This window comes from Lottia gigantea (assembly GCF_000327385.1).
Source record: "Lottia gigantea unplaced genomic scaffold LOTGIsca_20, whole genome shotgun sequence".
NCBI lineage: Eukaryota > Metazoa > Mollusca > Gastropoda > Lottiidae > Lottia > Lottia gigantea.
The window spans coordinates 2,140,503-2,141,453 of NW_008708401.1; the positions used below are offsets into that span (position 1 = coordinate 2,140,503).

The 951-nt window shown below is 32.7% G+C and overlaps 1 protein-coding gene across 1 annotated transcript in view; it reads left to right on the top strand.

Moving 5' to 3' along the window:
* The window catches only part of LOTGIDRAFT_231571 (hypothetical protein), a gene marked incomplete at its 3' end in the record, with an annotated part of 9,780 nt that extends 9,335 nt beyond the window's left edge, over positions 1 to 445 (top strand). The window contains exon 14 of the mRNA XM_009053740.1: positions 398 to 445. Within this exon, the coding sequence (XP_009051988.1) occupies positions 398 to 445 (48 nt within the window). The remainder of the gene's footprint in view (positions 1 to 397) is intronic.
* Positions 446 to 951: the final 506 nt, after the last annotated feature.

Below are 951 nucleotides of genomic sequence, written 5' to 3' on the forward strand. Positions count from 1 at the left end.
AAACATACATAATAAGGTGATTTGAACAATGTTTTAAAAGATTAATATCTCTTGTATCGTCACTGAAACCTTTCATCGTGAACTATGCTTTAAAGGGAGCACGCTACCGCTCTACTAAAACACCTGTGCACAAATATATCAGTTTTGTCGTTCACATCTGGTACATCATCACTTGTTATTGTATTACATCCGCTTTACAATTGCTTGTTTGTAGATATTAAACTGTTCTGTTAAACTTTCAATATGACTGTCCTACGGTAAGTTCTTTCTATTCTACATTAATTCATTTAGTTATTTAAACAATTTAACTTTGTTGTGTGCTTCTGAATTACTGAATAGGTGTTGCTTGAGAAGTATTGATATTCTGTTATGAAGGGGGTATATGGTTGATCTTCAGACTTTCTTCCCAAATGCTTTAACGCCACTCTACTGGCTCCTGAACTAATAATCGTCTGTGATTTTATCCCTGAGAGTCCCTATATGACCCCAGTGTTTCAGGTCAAATCCCCGAGATAAATGAAGTGTTTGTTTGCAAAACTGAACGCCAAATTTGAGTTTTTAGATATTACTTATTTTCGATTATGCAAAATTCATTTTGTGATATTTTACAAGAATGTTCTGAAATTTTAATTTTGAAATTGATTTATGGCGAATATGTTTGAAAATGTTTGCTTAATCTGAATATTAATAAACTATAAAACGAAAATAGGGATTTGTCATGGTCAAATTAGACACATTGTAATGTTTCTTGACTCGTCTTATGAAATTTACTAGGCCATCATGATCTTTTGCAGGTAAGCCCCACTAGCTAAAAAATCAACTCTGTAGGCGGTCGCCATAAGCTTGGTATAATATTGTTAGGTATTCCAGAACCATAAAAGCACCATAAAAACTGTTATCTAAAAATTTACCACGTGTGGCGAATAGACACTCTTATTTTAGATTTTTTTT